We start from the raw sequence: 16599 nt of genomic DNA on the forward strand, positions 1-16599 counted from the left end.
TTTACCAGCGGCTGTTCTAACGCTATCACAGTTTTAAACTCACCATATTAAACTATCTACTCTTCACAAGTGGAGTCATGACTTCTAGGAGGCCATGTTAGTACCTGAATACCAACATCTGTAAAATACTGCCTTGTTACACTGCGCACTATGCACTATGTGCTGTCGAGCATTATCCTACATTAGGAGAAAATTTTCATGTACAACATGCATAAAAGATACTACATCTCCTTCCAAACATTCTCTAATGTACCTATCAGCTACAAGGCCACCTGCCCCAAACATAACAATATGTGATTGTATATGTGCTTCCAAAGAAATGAATAAATACCATACCATAATATACAACATAAAAGTCAAATTTTGCTAAATTTTCGCCATTCAGCAGTTTATTTAAATTTCAAACAATGATTAGTATGATAAAACCCATGTTGTAGGCAGTCGTTGGGATCATGTATACAGAACCATTTCTTGTAAATTTACACTAGAAATTAAAATAGTGAAATAAAATATGTATTTTACGTTTGTGGTTAAAATACCAAAACACCCTTTTTTATTTCTATAATTTTTCCCTAAATAATATAATTTTCTATTCAGGCCCTAAGAAAGAAAACGATTGGGGTACAGGTGCAAGCAATACCGGTGGCTGGGGTGATCCACGTGCAGCTGATCCACGTCAAACTGGTATGGACCCTCGAGAAATCCGCCCAGAACTGAGAGATATGCGGGCAGGTAATACAGAAACCATGAGAATTATGGATCCCAGAGAGACCATGAGGCAAATGTCTAATAGTGATATGAGAGGAGATCCGCGCGGTAAGTCCTTTACATAGGATTTAAAGATATTAATTATTTGAATATAGTTTTTCTATAATTCATGATTAACACCACGCAATAACTTTATATCTAGGTATTACTGGAAGACTAAACGGAGCAGGAGCTGAAGCATTTTGGGGCCAAGGTACACCTCATGCAGCATCTCAACCAATACATCACCACAACAAAATGCCAGTGCCTCCAGGTAATGGTACAGGCGGTTGGGAAGAACCATCACCACCATCTCAAAGACGTAATATGCCAAATTATGATGATGGAACTTCTTTGTGGGGTAATCCTCAACAAGGTAAGTTACTTTGTTTTGTATTAACAGAAAAGCATATGTTAACTGCTCAACTGATAATAAATAATGTAAGTTTTATTGATAGCGGATATGTTTTGTAATTTATATTTTTCAATGTGTAGGACTTCCTTAATATAAGTTTTTATTCAACATTATCTTCTCTTTCAATAATTTTTTATTGCTTTAACCTTATTGAGAATTTTTTTGGTGTAGATAATAAAATGGTCTATTTTTATATACTACTTATTTTGCTTTTAATGACATCCAAAATGAACAAACCTGATTTAAATACTGTATAAATGGATTGAATTAAACCATATTTAAATTTTTCCCAATAATTCTAAAACTAAAACTATTCACATTTGATCACAAGTATTATGCATTTTGTTTATTAAGATCAAGAAAAATATGAGACATCTAAGGAACATTAAAGAAAAATAAAGTATTGAGTTGGGATAACTATATTCCTACAGCATAGATAAATATAATAATACGTAACCTATAGAGATATTAAAAAACATTTTAATCAATACAACGATGACACAAATAATAGTGGATAAAAAAAATTAACAGAGAAAGAGTTATTAGTAGATAATAGAGGATTCCAAATCTTAAACCGATAGCTGGCGGGCCATTGAATAGTTTACACTCCTACATATCTAGTAGCCCGTTTTTTGAATTTTTACCTCGTTTAAACGCCCTCGTTTTTACGTCAAAGTGACGTTAATTACCATTGGCGGACTCAGAATAGGTTGATTAAAATAAAAAATTAAAATAAATCTATTTTACAAAATGTAACAAAATGGAAATTATAGAAAGAAGTTTTTTTGAATAAAATGGACTATGTTCTTAATAACCAAAAAATAAGGAATTCTGGTTTCAAAATATCCAGTTTTGGACGCGTTTGATAGCTTTTTATTTTTCTATGCGTGCGAAATTTTTGACAAACACTTTGACATTTACATTTAGCAAATTCGTACGACACTGCGATTTACAGTATTATAATGTAAAAAACGAAGGTGTAAACTATTCAGTGACCCCAGCTGTACATGAAAAGAAGAAGAAGAAAATATGAACTGGAACAAATAAAAGTTTTATATGACATGGTCATTAATGACATCATTATGAGTATTACTGGAATCACTACCATTTCTAATTCTGGAATAATAATATTATGATGTTTCGTTAGGAACATGGGCGCCGGCAAGGGGTAGCAATTGCCCCCCTCTGTCCGGAAAGAAAGTACATATCTATATATGTATAGTTCTATATTTTATATTAGTTAATACTATAAATATGTAGATGCAGATGCACCTCCCTGAGTTTATTCCTGGCGGTGCCCATGATTAGGAATAAAGATTGTTGCGCCAAAATATTCTCAATATCTGAAAATTTCCTCAAAATATTTTCATAATACAGAAATCTTATTTACTTTTGTTTTTTACTAAAACTACACTTGAAAACAAAAAAAAACGACTAAAAAGTAAAATAGGTTGTGTCTATCCACACACAATGTAAATTTACAAGTAAAATATTATCAACACAAGTATTTTTTATTGCAATGACACAAATATTTATAAAATTAGTAACTAAAAAACATGAGAAGGATAACTTATATTGTATGTGAAAAAACATGTTATGAATGAAAGTCATTATGTAATGAATATAAAAGTAAATTAGCGTAAAAAATCCGAGTAAATTAAAATTAATACTGAGTATTTACTCCTCCGGAAAGGAGTGTGAAATTGGAAAACCAAGACGAAGGTTAGGAAGGAATTTAAGCTGATTCTGGAACAGGCCAAGACCCACCATGGGTTGTAGAGCCAATGATGATGATTTCCTCCTCTGCGTTGTATTACACTTTACATGCGATCTTATTAAGTTTCTTACTGATTCCTGAAGAATCGCTTCCCACTCTTCATCTAATAAAGTTTTTAACTCCGCCTCTGTCACTGGTATTGAATTACGAACCTGAACCCTGCGTTTGAGCTTATCCCATAGGTGCTCGATGGGATTCATATCCGGACTTAAAGAAGGACAGTCCATTGTTGTTATATTGGTGTTGCCAGGTAATCTTCCGTAATCTGCACAGTGTGCTATCGAGCGTTATCATGCTTTAGCATGAAGCCGTCACAAATTGTCTTGGAGAATTTTCTTAATGTGACGATCCGCTGTCAAACCCCCTCGTAACCACCACCGGGCACGAACACAAGCTCTGTTTTTTCCTTCTAAAGATAAAGTACTCCAAAATATACACGAACCACCTCCATAACTCACTGTTTTGACACTACAGCATTGGTCAAATCGTTCTCTGGGCCTCCGATTGACGTGTCATATTCTGTCATTGCTTTACAAACATATTTGACTCTCATCAGAGAATAAAATTCTGCGTCATTGGCCAAGGTCCCAATTAACGTGTTCTCGGGCAAACTGAAGTCGAGCTTGTTTCTGACGTGAGTTCAATTTGGACCATGAGTTAGCTCGTCTGGGAGTCAAAGTGGCAGCCTTAAGCCTTCACCTAACTATCCACTGAGAGATGGTGACACCTCGAACATTTCTCAGGACACTCAGAACAATACATTGATCATCCCTCTCTGTCAAAGTCGCCGACCCGAATCTAGTCCTGTCGCCAGGGGGGGTACAACGGCCTCGTTAATTCAGATGGACTTACTCAAGTTTTTTTTATGTATTTTGACCCGTAGAACACGAATTTTTTGGGTAACACTTGATCCGGATGTCGATAAGATTGTTATAGACCAAGAACTTGAGGAATCAAATAACAGCGATTTTTGGCAAAACAAAACAATATTTTGTATTTTTTGGGCCATTTTAAGTAAAAAATATTTCTACCAAGTTTTTTCGTAGGATGCACAGTTTTCGAGATAAACGCGGTTGAACTTAAAAAAAATCGAAAAATTGCAATTTTTGAACCCGAATAACTTTTGATTAAAAAATAAAATAGCAAGTCTGCTTACCGCATTTGAAAGTTTAAGTCAAATTATATCGGTTTTGATTATTTGCATTGGTAAAAATTTATTTTTTTATTGTTTAACAAAGCTATAAACACGTAGGGTTTCCCGTGCTTTTACATGCGTTTTAACGCATGTAACGTAGAAATAGTCTTGATTGCACTAGTACCTATTCTACCTACTCGTTCGATTTTAAATGAGAAATCATAGAAACATCACTCACGCACTAGTTGTTTGTAGCTTTGTTTAACAATAACACAATAAATTTTTAGCAATGCAAATAATCAAAACCGACATAATTTGACTTGAACTTTCAAAGGCGCTAAGCAGAATTGCTATTTTATTTTTTAATCAAAAGTTATTCGGGTTTAAAAATTGCAGTTTTTCGATTTTTTGAAAGTTCAACCGCGTTTATCTCGAAAACTGTGCATCCTACTAAAAAACTTGTAGAAATATTTTTTGCTTAAAATGACCCAAAAAATACAAAATATTGTTTTGTTTTGCCAAAAATCGCTGTTATTTGATTCCTCAAGTTCTTGGTCTATAACAATCTTATCGACATCCGGATCAACTGTTACCCAAAAAATTCGGGTTCTACGGGTCAAAATACATAAAAAAAACTTGGGTAAGTCCATCTGAATTAACGAGGCCGTTGTACCCCCCCTGGCGACAGGACTAATCTGGTCGTCGACTGTAGCTACCGGTCTTCTGGTATCGACTGTAAGCCCTTGAGACTGCAGACTGCGTCATAAGGAGGCGATGGGTGACAGTCCTCTAACTATATCTCTCTCGTAATTATGCAATTACCTGGACCGCCTTCACTGGTGAAGTATCCACTTTGTAAAATGTTCACTTACTGCACTTCGAAGTGTACACACAGGTCAACGTTTGAAAAGCGACTGAGACGACCACCGGCAAATTCGTAGAGGTCTAAATTCCGTAGAAAATGCCCGTTACAATGTTTGCTGCATTCCCTATAACATACAGAAGGGGACAAATTATACAACACGTTGCCAATTTGCATAAAACAATTATTTTTTGGAAGCTCTCTCTAGACAATATTTTTTTTTGCATTAGTTGTTTTAATTCAAAGAACACAACATGAAATTACTAAGCATAAACTACAATTCATCACGCGAGTCGATTTTTTTGCTCTCAAGTGTACAGTGCCGGCAAAAAAATCTTTACATTGCCAAATAAATCACCAAATTTGAAGACAATTTGCATGCGTTCTGTCTGCGCTTGGAGGGAAGGTAGGGGAGGGGGATAGCGTACTTGCGACGGCAATTATCTGTAGTTTACGAACCGCTTGGCTTATTTAGGGTATTCTGCGCGTTTGCACTGTAAACAGTTGGCTTTGTGTGGGTAGTAAGTGTTAAACTTCTTCTCATTTACCGCGTAAAGTTTGAGATCGTCAAATTCTAAATCGAACTGGCAAATATGGGTCGAAAGAGACTCACAAAAGAGGAGAAGGTTCGTGCTTTAACATGACTGGGGAAAGGAGACCCTGTAATTACCGTAGCACGTAATATTGGTGCTTCAAGAGGGGCTATTTATCAACTGAAACGTTGCAGCCGAACGTTTCAGTTGATAAATAGCCCCTCCTGAAGTACCAATATCACGTGCTACGGTAATTACAGAGTCTCCTTTCTCCAGTAATGTTAAAGCACGAACCTTTGTCCTATTTTGTGAGTTTCTTTCGACCCATATTTGTCAGTTCAATTTAGAATTTGACGATCTCAAACTTTACGCGGTAAATGAGAAGAAGTTTAACACTGACCACCCACACAAAGCCAACTGTTTACAGTGCAAACGCGCAGAATACCCTAAATAAGCCACGCGGTCCGTAAACTACAGATAATTGCCGTCGCAAGCACGCTATCCCCCCTCCCCTCCCCTCCCCTCCAAGGTCAGACAGAAGGCATGCAAATTGTCTTCAAATTTGGCAATGTAAAGATTTTTTTTGCCGGCACTGTAGAACTTGCTGTAATAAATCTAGTAATGATTTACACATAAGTACATTATATAACACATAATAATTGTATGCCACACTTTATTATGCCATTCTACACATGTATCAATAATTTTCAGATGTTATTTATAAATAAATCTGTTACGAAAGCACTTTACTAAATTTGCACCCTACACTAGGCTCTCACTGGAAAGATCTGCCCACAGGGGGAAGTATGGGCCGTGGAGGTAATCCTGCCGGACCACCTGGTATGAATCAAGCACGCGGTATGAAACAACCTGAAGGTTCGATGTGGGGTGGACACGGACGCAATGGATCTTGGGACGAAACAGGACCAGGTGCAGCCTGGGACGAACCTAATTCTTGGGCGAAACAGAAAATGCCGGATCCTTTATGGGACGAATCTGAATGGGGACACAAACAACAGAGCAAACCCCAGCTTACCAAGGAAATGGTTTGGAACTCCAAACAGTTTAGGATGTTGGTCGACATGGGACATAAAGTAAGTAAATAAAAATTATAGTTTGGTAGTTATAAAAAAATTTAGCTGTTGATTTACTGTGAATCTCTTTATAGGAATTTGGACTGATAAGTCAACTTTTCCCAATAAAAAATAACATATTATGATACACAAAAATCAGTTAATTTATCTTGCGTGTGTATTATATAAACTTACATAAAGACATAAACAACAACAGACGAATGATGCAAGAGATAGTTAATGGACAAAAATAGAAAAATATTCGTGTTCATTTAATTAAACTAAGAGTCATATCAGAGCATTTGACTTTAAGCATTTTGACACTCTTTTATAGTCTCGATTTACGGCCTTAACTATCATCTATTATTTAATTCGAAAAAATATCTGGTTTGTTATATCCAGGACAGTGGAAGTGGTATAAACATGTAGATTAATATATTATTATAGGTTTCCAAGTAAAACCAGATTTAAGAAAACTGCATTACACCAGATAAAACCAGATTTAAGAAAACTGCATGAAACTATGCTGCTCGTTGAGTGCAGCATAATGTACTGAAATTAATATATTTTGAGAAAGTGTTAATCAGGAATCAGCGAAGGAATAAAAGTGGGCAAGAACAAATATTTACACATTAACTGATTACATAAAAGCATTATTCTAAAATCGAGCAAGCAGAAATTTTGAATGAGAAAATAGAACTGATAATTGCAAAGATATGAAGCAAATGCTGAATAAAATAAAGAATTGTGTACCTTACCTTATACTCTTAGGTTTAAAGGTTTTGGATATAAAGAAACCAGAGGTTCTACAGAAACATCTAAAAGAAATATATATCCTTATTATGTCTTATTATGTGCTATAGGTAAAAAAAGGAGTACTTGATTTGAGAAACATTGTTTGTGTTTTGTTGTTTAAAGTCTAATTTAAAATACTTAATTTAATTATTAATAACATTATAAACTATTTTTATTTGTCATTGAAATAACCTTATATTCAGATTTTATTTGCCAAAAGTTTGAATTTCACTCAAGATCTTTATTTTTCACAATATTGAAAATTGCTATTATGAAAAGTTGTTTGGAATTAAAAACTATATTCTAATATGCAATTACATCCTTGTAATTGAAAATTTTTTTTTTTTTGAAAAATTATGGATAAATAGCATTATTTTCAGTTATTTCAATTCTGATAACTCTTTTATTATTAATTTTGCGAAAAAAAGTGATTCTTAATAAAAAGTTCTGGATGGTCTAAAGCCTAAAATAAAACCATCTTATATCAAATTTTATCAATTTTATACGAGGTATGTCAAAAAAGATAAATTTAGATCAAAAGTAAATAACACCTTTATAGTTCAGAATATTTCAATTAGAAGGATGTAATTACATACTGAAACATAGTTTTTAATTTTAAATGACTTTTCGTAATAACAATTTTCGATATTGTGAAAAATAAACCTATTTTACTCTTGAGCGAAATTCATATTTTTTGACATACCTCGTATAAAATTGATCAAATGTGACATAAGATGGTTGCACATTAGGTTTTAGACCATGCAGAACTTTTTATCAAGAATCACTTTTTTTCGTAAAATTAATAATAAAAGAGTTGAATCTGATTTGAAATTGAAATAACTGAAAATAATGTTATCCATAATTTTTCAAAAAAAATTTTTTTTCAATTAGGAGGATGAAATTGCATACTAGAATATAGTTTTTAATTCCAAACAACTTTTCATAATAGCAATTTTCAATATTGTGAAAAATAAAGCTACAGTATTTCTCATGATCATCTTTCAGTGCGTCACAGTTTTTCGATTTCTTTCTAACGCATTAAATTGTATGTGACAGAAAAAAAGGCACGTCGGTGATTAAATTTCGTCGGTGACATTTTTATAACATTTATTCTAGTTATTCTAGTTGTCGATAGATGGCGCCATAATAAAAAAAAAATTTTTTAATTAGATAATAATATTACAAATATAATCTGTATAATTTATAAGACTATACAAATCAAAGAAAATACCATTTTATAAATGCAAGAAACACTTTTGATTTGTTTTTATTCCAAATTGAAAATAAAATGTGACAACTGTCAGATTTAACTAAAATGTCATGTTAGAATAAATGTCATAAATGTGTATTATCACGGACTTACCCTTTTTCCTATCATTTGTTACGCACTGAAAAATGATCATGAGAAATACTGTACTTTACTCTTGAGTGAAATTCAAACTTTTTGACATACCTCATATAATATTCAAAAAATTTTGTACTTGATGGTTGAATCTTAGGTTTTGGACCATGCAGAGCTTTTTATGAAGAATAACTTTTTTTCGTAAAATTAATAATAAAAATGTTTTCCATATGGATACAACTTAGGAGGGACATACTGTATATGAGAACATCAGAAAATGTGTCTGGATATATAAATTCAGTCTAGAACAATGCTGGTTCCTCACCTTGGACTTGAGTATGTATATTATGAAATACAAAGAAATAAGCCAAGTGAACTGTATTTGAAATAAAAGAAAATCAAAATAGAATCAATGATGCATATACATAGACACGATAAAGTTAATAACTTGTAAACAAACGCAACATGTCCTTTAACAGTTGGAATGTTCAAAACGTGACATATTATGTATGTCAAATAGTCCAGCAACAACCAACTGTAGACTTCCAACGAATTATTGTAATAATGTCACAAACAATTTAACACAAGTAAAGCTATCAAAAATACCACATACATTAATATTTATTTTTAGTACTTTTGGAAAAATCAAGTGAAACCGTAAAGGTAGTAAGTATTGAGTTCAGAACTCCAAAAAAATTTTTGGAGTATTGAACTCCAATTGAATATTTTTGGAGTATTTTTGGAAAGATCAAATAAAACTGTAAATGTATTAAGTATTGAGTTTAGAACTCCAAAAATCTTTTGGAGTATTAAGATTTTTCCAAAAGTACTTTTTCCAAAAGTAAATGACAAACGTTTGTTATAGAAAAAGATAGCAAATACAAAATAAGTGATTGATGTGATCGTTCATGGGTATTCTTTCATTTTTCCGACTTTATGTGGTAATTTTGAAAAGGCAATTGAATGACCTTTATAATGAGGTATAACTCAACCCCCCTTTAGACCCCAAGAGGGTCCCATAAAGTAAAATGTAAATAAAAAAAAGCCAAAATTAATTTTAGCACATATTTACTATATGTCCCACTTTTAATGGTATGTAGCTAATAAGTAAAAAATATTTTTAATTACCTTATGTATGTCCTTGGTTGATTATACAGTGAAAGATGGAAAACATATTAAGTTGTGAGATAAAAAGAAATGAAAATAGTGCAGGTGGGAAATTTAGCGATAAAAACCTAAAAATTTACATTATTTTTATTGTTTCCCTTCTCTAGATGTATCAGAGGAGTATGTCGACTAAAACTGTCACTGTCACAGTGACAGTTGCCAAACTCGTGCGATACGTCTAAAGGAGGGAAACAATAAATATAATATAAATTTATAGGTCTTTATCGCTAAATTTCCCACCTACACTAGTTTCATTTCTTTTTATCTCATAACTTAATATGTTTCCATCTTTTGCGTTATTCTGCTGGGTATTAGCACGCTCATCACTGTATAAAGGATTCTTATAGTAATTGACTGGTCTTTGATTTCAATTTTAAATTTTAATACTATGCTTGTTCCAACTTAAATAAAAAAGTTGCATGTAAAGGTACAATTCAGGTACCATATTAAAAATTTTGCTATTTAGAACAATAAATGTTTGTAGACATTTTATTCTGATATAACAGGGGTGGCCAAATTGCGGCTCGTGAGCCACATGCGGCTTTTTGAAGAATTACTTGTGGCTCTCGATAAATGTACCCGAGATCATTTTCAATTGTGTGTTATTATTTAAAAAAATTATTATCGTTTCATATGTGTTTCAGGATGTCTTTTAAATTACTGACAACAAATATGAAAGACCAAATGCAACTTTGTAACAAATTACATTTCCATCCAAGCTAAGAGTGATATGACAAATCGAAAACTGCGCGAAAGAATATTAAAAGTGGCGCGGCATAAAAGTCAGTAATCAACCCACTTCAGACCGATTTGTATATTTAGTCATTTTACTCGACTTAAAAGATTTGTTACAATATTAAGCTAGAAAAACTTAACGAGTAAATAAAAAAGTCAGAAGGAATATTGACCGAACTCCAAAATTTATTTCAAGGCTTAAAATATTTTAAATCGTCTCTTCGTTTTTTTCTGAATTCATTTGAAATAAACATAGTGCATAAGGTGAATTTTTTATTAACAATATATGACCCAAACAATATCTGGAGAATTAAAATTAATAGAGACGCAAGAAGATCAAGCTCGAAAATAAAACTATAAGTCGACGCCGATTACCGAATTTTGGAAATTTGTACCAAAATCGAAGTACTTAAATACTCTAAATTAAAAAAGGATGCTTGTCGAATTATTTCCACATTAGAAACAACGTACTTGTATGGACCATTTAATTCCATTTTAAAATTCGTGAAATCCTAACACATATCAGTATTAACTAACCAGCATCTGAAAGAATTACTGAGAAGTGCTACCACAAATTATTCACCAAATTTTAAAGAATTACCAAAAGAAGGAAAACAAATGTTGGACAGGGAAAGGAACGAAAACATTAGACACATGCTAAGACAGGGACCAATAGAGAAAAAAGTTGAAAAAAGAAACCTGAATTGGTTTGGACATATAACTAGAATGAACGAGAACAGACTAGTAAAAAAGGTGACAGATGTCAAGAGACGGGGAAAAGAAGAATGAGCAGACCTAGAAAGGGGTGGATGGAAAAAATCCAGTAAATCGGAACCAAGAGACGGAAAACAGCGCAACAGGTGAAGGAAATGGGAAGAAGACCGGAAGGCGTGGAAGAAATGGGTAAAAGATGGATAGGTGACAGCAAAGTTCGACTCTCTTATTGGGCATAAGGACAACGAGAAGAAGAATAAGGAAAACAAATGTAATTAAGTTTCAATATTTCGTAATTTTATTTCTGTTTTCAATAGATAAAAGTTCTGTTAAAAACATTGTACATACCTTCTTTACATACTTTTTGAATACGTTTTTAATTGCGGCTCGCGAAAAATTTTAACTTGTGAAAAGTGGCTCTTACTATAAAGGAGCTTGGCCACCCCTGTGATATAACATTGAAATCATCTGTATCCAAAAATAACTATTTATTCCAAATTTTGCGTGGTCGTCATGAGTCACATAAAAATAGAATATTTATATTGGTGGTCTAAAAATAATTGCCAACATAACATACTGCATTAATTTCTCAATGTGGGTGAAACGAGGATATAAAATTCTTTAATGCAACTTCATTCTTTCGTTTGTAAATTTGAATTTTTTGTTGCTTTCAAAGAATTAGAAGAGGAGTAAATTATTATACTGTATAATTATTTAACCCGTTAATAATAAAAAAATATAAAAGGCAGAACACTGCAAAAAACACGCTGCTCACATTGAAAACAAAAACAATCACACTATGGAAATTTGTGGAAACTTTAAAAAATTGCAACAAACTTTCTTAAAGTTGATCAGTAGCGAATTACTGTGAATATGTTCACGATAATTTTCAATAGCTTTGGTCTAGGTCTGACACATAAGCAGTATAAAACATTTGATATTGGTTTTTACCATTTGCAATTTATCCCAAACTTTTTTTTCAGTGTGTGTTTTTTTCAATTGTGACGTCATATACGATTTTAAGAATGTCACGAATCACTGCATGACATTTTAGTTAAATATGACAGTTGTCAGGATATTTTTATGTTTATATAAATATCAATATTTATATAAATATTGCCAAATATTAATATTTAAAATATTTTAAGAAAGCTCCGACGCCCCTAAGGGGCATAAGGAGTTTCGAGAAAGAAAATATTTTAAGGAAAAAATAAATAAATATAGAATACAATTTCACTATTCAATGTGCGAATATACCAATGACATAAAATATTTATATTTACGTTGTTGACAAATTTCTAACCTAGAATTACAATTGTCATTTTATCCATTAACATTGTAAACATACTGTAACGATAGATTACTTTTGTTTCAAATTATCTTTATTCGCATCATGGATTGGTTATCTATGAGTATTGTAATTGTCAACCAATTATACATCTATAAGTCACTTTAATATGGAAATACCCTTCAACAAATACATAATTTTCGAAGTTCCATGTATAATAATCATGGACATCGTTTTTTCTGTCACTTCGAGCTTAAAGCGTTAGCGCAAATTCAACAAAGTATGACACACTGAAAAAAGGGGTTTGGGATAAACTGTACTATTCTTCCAACATATATGAGTTTTCTATGTTCCTATATATGAAGTTGCATTGATGTTCCAGATATCTCATCATTTTAAAAGTTAAAAGTAAAAATGAATTTATTAATGATCCGTGTTCACCTTGGACAAATTTTGGTTGTAAATTCTTTTATTGTAATTAAGTCCTTTCGAAGCGAAATAATGCCTCATATTTTCTTGTTTATTGGGATTGTAAAGATTTCTTGATGTAAATTTAGGATTTTAGTTCACCTTGGACAAATTTTGGTTGTAAATTCTTTTATTGTAATTAAGTCCTTTCGAAGCGAAATAATGCCTCATATTTTCTTGTTTATTGGGATTGTAAAGATTTCTTGATGTAAATTTAGGATTTTATTGTTAATAAAGTTCATTCATTTAACCCCTTGAGTCCCGACTCATTTGATTTTTTTTAACACATTGAGCCAGCCCCTGGGGTGGGCGAACCGGGTGGCTGTCCAGGCAGCAAATTTTAGAGTACAGCCGCTTTCTGAAATTTATTACTTGATCTACTAAGTGAGGGGGGTAGGCGTGGTCTACTATCTTGCTCAGGGTGGCAAAATCTGTAGGTCCGGGCGTGCCACTATATCACTATCTTATTCATTTCCCAAATCACTGTAATCACTAATAAATTCTACATCCGATTGCTCAAGATCATTCTCCGTATCATTTTCATAAACTGTATGTTTTATTTCCACCAATGGAAATGTAAACATGCTGAAACAAATATGTATATTCGTGCGTCAATTGTTATGTGGTCACCTGTTGTGTTAGCGAATTGGAGAAATTGAGCATGCGCATTCGCCCAAGCACAACGTATGCCCACATTACTCCAAGAAAAACACCACCCATATTTATATTCAATTCCTCGTCATCTGTAACTTGGCTATTCATATCAGTGACGAGTCTCACTCGTCAAATGTACACAAGTGGTTAATGACTGTTTACAGAGTGATGTTCCACTTAATAGTTAAAGTAATGAACGAATTAATGGAAATCACATCAAAATAATATTTAACATACTAAAATTTAATATGTACATACCAAAAATGTATAAAATATTATTACTTTAAGTAATAATCTATTACTAATAATATTTTGTACTTAATGATTGGAAAATTATTAATGTGGGTTTGCTTCTTGTTTTTCTAGAAAGAAGACGTCGAAAATGCTTTACGCTTACGCGCCATGAACGTTGAAGAGGCTCTAGACCTCCTCAGCCCTATGCGCAATAATCGAGCAAACGACGGGTGGAATACCCGTCACGACGATCACTACGAACATCCCCCGTTCTGTCAACGGGGATTTTCTACCGGTCCAGGTGGTCAATTGACTGGTTTCCAACCAGGAAACAATGCTCCAAATCTCTTAAACAATATGTCGAATCCAGGAACAAACAATTCACTTATTAATAACATTGCCCCTGCTGTCGTACAAAAGTTGTTGACACAACAACAAGGGGGTGGATCTCAAGGTTTTGGTGGTTCTTCGGCGAATGCGGGAAGAAATATCCAACCACAGTCTCAGCCTTCAACGCAACAACTACGGATGTTGGTGCAACAAATACAGATGGCAGTTCAGGCAGGGTATCTCAATCACCAGGTTAGTAAAATATAATACTTATACAGGATGTTTCAAAAAAAGGTAACCCCGTCTCTAGGGTAGGTAAAAAACTGAAAAATAATTGGGGTTTGCTTAGTAAAAAATTTTTGTAACGCCATCCGTTTTCAAGATACAGGGCGTTGAAGAAAAAAAATTTACGCATTTTTTACGATTTTTCCCAAAATACTGGCAACATTGCAATGAAATTTTATACGAATATGTTTTGGCAGCTGATACATCCCATGAATTTGTTTTTATATCTGATTCTCATAGAGGGCGCTAGTTACACGGATCGTACTAAGTATTAGTCAATATAACTTTTTTAAGAGTATAATTATTAATCAAAATTTCAAGTAAACTTAAACATCATTCAATTTTACACGAAAAAGGTACTCTTGGTAAAACTCGATGCTGTGTACCCTTTTCGGAATATTTTGATTTGAAAATTATGAAGTAATAATTGATGCTGGTAGTAATGATAAAGTTCTAATAGGTATACCTCTATTTTCTCCAAGTGTGCCATGGAAATCTGACATTTATTGATTGTTATGACGATAAATCAACAATAATTAGAGTTTTTAAACCTTGTTTCAATTTTTCAATTTTCAAAAATGCGTAAATCTTTTTTGAAGATATTCTTCTTTAGCGGCGAATCGATTGAGGGTAAAATTGTACATGATCCGCGCGCCTGCGCACACTGACAGTATGTAGTTCTGACAGTGTGTAGTTCTGACAGTGTGTAGTTCATTGCTAATCTTTCAAGATAGGTATGTATGTATCTGTAAATAAGTCATTAAAAGAATATATTAGTGGTTTTAGGAAATGTATTATTTATTATAATTCTTGTGTTTTTGGATTTGTGTTTCCCTGTAGTAACATAATAAAATATTATGTAAGCATAACATTTTTACACTATATGTCGCCGTGTTGTGTAATTATATCCGAAACTTACATGTCTATTTCTAGGGCCTCGCTGGAGTAGTGGGAAATGCGGTAGCACTGAGATTGGAAGGTTGCGGGTTCAATTCCTGGGCGATTCATATTTTTTTTTTATTTTTGGTTGTTTTAATAAAATTTTTTTGAAAGTTAATTAATAAATTAATAAGAAAGTTAGTTTGATTTTTAAATAAAATACAAATAACCTTTTAAGTATATTTACTTCGTTTAAATTACCTATTATATAATAGAAGAATATCTTCTTACGTGCGTACAAAGTACACACACATTCTTTTTTTCTTCAACGCCCTGTATTTTGAAAACGGATGGCGTTACAAAAATTTTTTACTAAGTAAACCCCAATTATTTTTCAGTTTTTTACCTACCCTAGAGACGGGGTTACTTTTTTTTGAAACACCCTGTACAGTAATATATATTAATAAATGTATATAAGATTTCATACAGAAAAGGAAAATGTATATAAGATTTCATACAGCACAAAATATAGAAGCCGACTATATTTAATTGTGTTTTCATTCATGGTCATCAGAGTTGATGGCGTTTTTGTAGCTCTGTCCAGTTGAAGTGGGGAGTTCCAAGACGCACACATTTATTTTTCTGCTTATGAATACATATTTATGTGTGTACCTTTAAACCTACAGCTAAAATTAATATTATTAGAAAAATTAATATCAAACTCACTTGGTTTCTTCTTCTTGTAGTTCCTTCTCCTATCAAATGCTGGCTATCATCACAGCTATTCATACTTTATTGGCGGCTATTCTGAAAAGATCTACTGAGCTGCAACTATACTACCCTCATAGGTTTCTTAGCCAGGAAATTCTTCGTCTTCCTATGGACCTTTTACCCCAAATTTTACTTTGCATTATGAGCCTTAATATTCCATATTTTGCCCCTCTGGTAATATGGCCTAAGTATTCCACCTTTCTTGTTTTGCTGTTCTTTATGACCTCGCAGTTTATGGTTATTAGTAAACAGGCAGCCGTAAATAATAATAACTATAACGTAACAATCGGTAATGACTCAATTGAACGAGTAAGTAATATTGTATATCTGGGTACTCATATTAATGAAAGCTGGAACCCTAGTACAGAAATAAAAAGTAGAATTGCCAAAGCAAG

General features: G+C 32.9%; 1 protein-coding gene across 3 annotated transcripts in view; it reads left to right on the forward strand.

The window, feature by feature from the left end:
- Positions 1 to 16599, forward strand: part of LOC114332125 (protein Gawky) — a 202073-nt gene that overhangs the window by 137415 nt on the left and 48059 nt on the right. For 2 of the 3 annotated variants that reach the window (XM_050646833.1, XM_050646831.1), the window contains exons 5-8: positions 598 to 816; positions 911 to 1123; positions 6241 to 6563; positions 14072 to 14521. In XM_050646833.1, coding sequence (XP_050502790.1) covers positions 598 to 816; positions 911 to 1123; positions 6241 to 6563; positions 14072 to 14521 — 1205 coding nt within the window. The remainder of the gene's footprint in view (positions 1 to 597; positions 817 to 910; positions 1124 to 6240; positions 6564 to 14071; positions 14522 to 16599) is intronic. The other variant, XM_050646834.1, reaches the window with a different exon arrangement.

The sequence above is a fragment of the Diabrotica virgifera genome, chromosome 3 (assembly GCF_917563875.1).
Source record: "Diabrotica virgifera virgifera chromosome 3, PGI_DIABVI_V3a".
Lineage (NCBI taxonomy): Eukaryota > Metazoa > Arthropoda > Insecta > Coleoptera > Chrysomelidae > Diabrotica > Diabrotica virgifera.